The 1,193-nt window shown below is 34.3% G+C and overlaps 1 protein-coding gene across 1 annotated transcript in view; it reads left to right on the plus strand.

The window, feature by feature from the left end:
* The first annotated feature begins 898 nt into the window (after window positions 1-898).
* LOC122810357 (putative sodium-coupled neutral amino acid transporter 8) overlaps window positions 899-1,193 on the plus strand; it is a 572,913-nt gene continuing 572,618 nt past the window's right edge. The window contains exon 1 of the mRNA XM_044081938.1: window positions 899-1,084. Coding sequence (XP_043937873.1) covers window positions 899-1,084 — 186 coding nt within the window. The remainder of the gene's footprint in view (window positions 1,085-1,193) is intronic.

The following is a 1,193-nucleotide window of genomic DNA, read 5'->3' on the forward strand; positions in this document are numbered from 1 at the left end:
TTTATTGTTGTAAATATTAAATGTTATGATTTTCACAGTTACCAAGTAATGTATCAAAATGAAACATTTGTTAAATGTAGTTGAATGTGTTTAAGTACTGTTTTAGAATGTTTGGTTGCTTACTTAATCCACAAATAAATGTGCTCATTTAACATGTTAATGTACTGATAATCCACTGAAAACATTTTTCTCCTAACCTGGTGATGCTTTTCTGAGGAGTTCGTATTTAGTTTGTAGTTCATAAATAACAAAATTATTACTTTTATGTAGCCAGACATTAAAGTATGCATTTTACTAGAGCTGAAGTTGAAGCTAAAGCCAAGGCATCATAATTTCATAAGCATACTATGAGATTACTTCAGGCTTGTACACATTCAGTACATTTTCAGGAGGGGCAACCTAAATAATAAATTTAAATTACCAGATGACCTCAGATAGTTAGAAGATTTAATTTACTGGGATGTGTTACCTAAAGTGTCATCTTTGTTCACAGATTATTGTGAAATTTTCCCTAATTTTCCCTCATTTTATAAGTTTACAGAGGGAAAGGGGGCTTAATTCAATTAGAACTCATTAGATGTTGATTGACTGCCATTTCATTTAGCTTCCTGACCTCTCCTTTTAGAGAAATTTACTTCTGGTTCATCAGGATTAGCTACAAAATCAGACTATACTACACCCTGCTTTAGGTTTGCTCAAAAAGCAGTTTACAATGGTTTGACCTGTACCTTTCCTTTTGTCTGGACCTCAAGACCAGTGTAATGTATTTCATATGAAGTGTTTTAGTATTTTAGACAAGCACAATTAGATTTTATCACTTAGTGACTACATTTTTGTTTTACTTTTAAACTGACAACTGATTTTTTTACACCGTATTCATCTCTATTTTTTATATGGAATGGAAGAGCTGGCAAAAGATAGCATTAGTTTGCTGGTTCCTGATGTGGACACCGATAGATCTGGGCTCTCTTCCTTTGGTGCTGTTTGTATAATGCTCAAGACAACATTGGGAGTAGGCCTCCTCAACTTTCCCTGGGCCTTCAACAAGGCTGGGGGTGTCTACACATCCATTGCAGTGGAAATGGTAAGTCTGAAAAGTAAACTTTGTGTAGGCTTGTGGGAGTAATAGAATCATAGCTACCACTTACACTGCATGACAAACTCACAATTTCATTTTTTTTCAGTGGTTACAA

The sequence above is a fragment of the Protopterus annectens genome, chromosome 8.part1 (genome assembly GCF_019279795.1).
Source record: "Protopterus annectens isolate FY-2018-M chromosome 8.part1, PAN1.0, whole genome shotgun sequence".
Classification (NCBI taxonomy): domain Eukaryota; kingdom Metazoa; phylum Chordata; order Ceratodontiformes; family Protopteridae; genus Protopterus; species Protopterus annectens.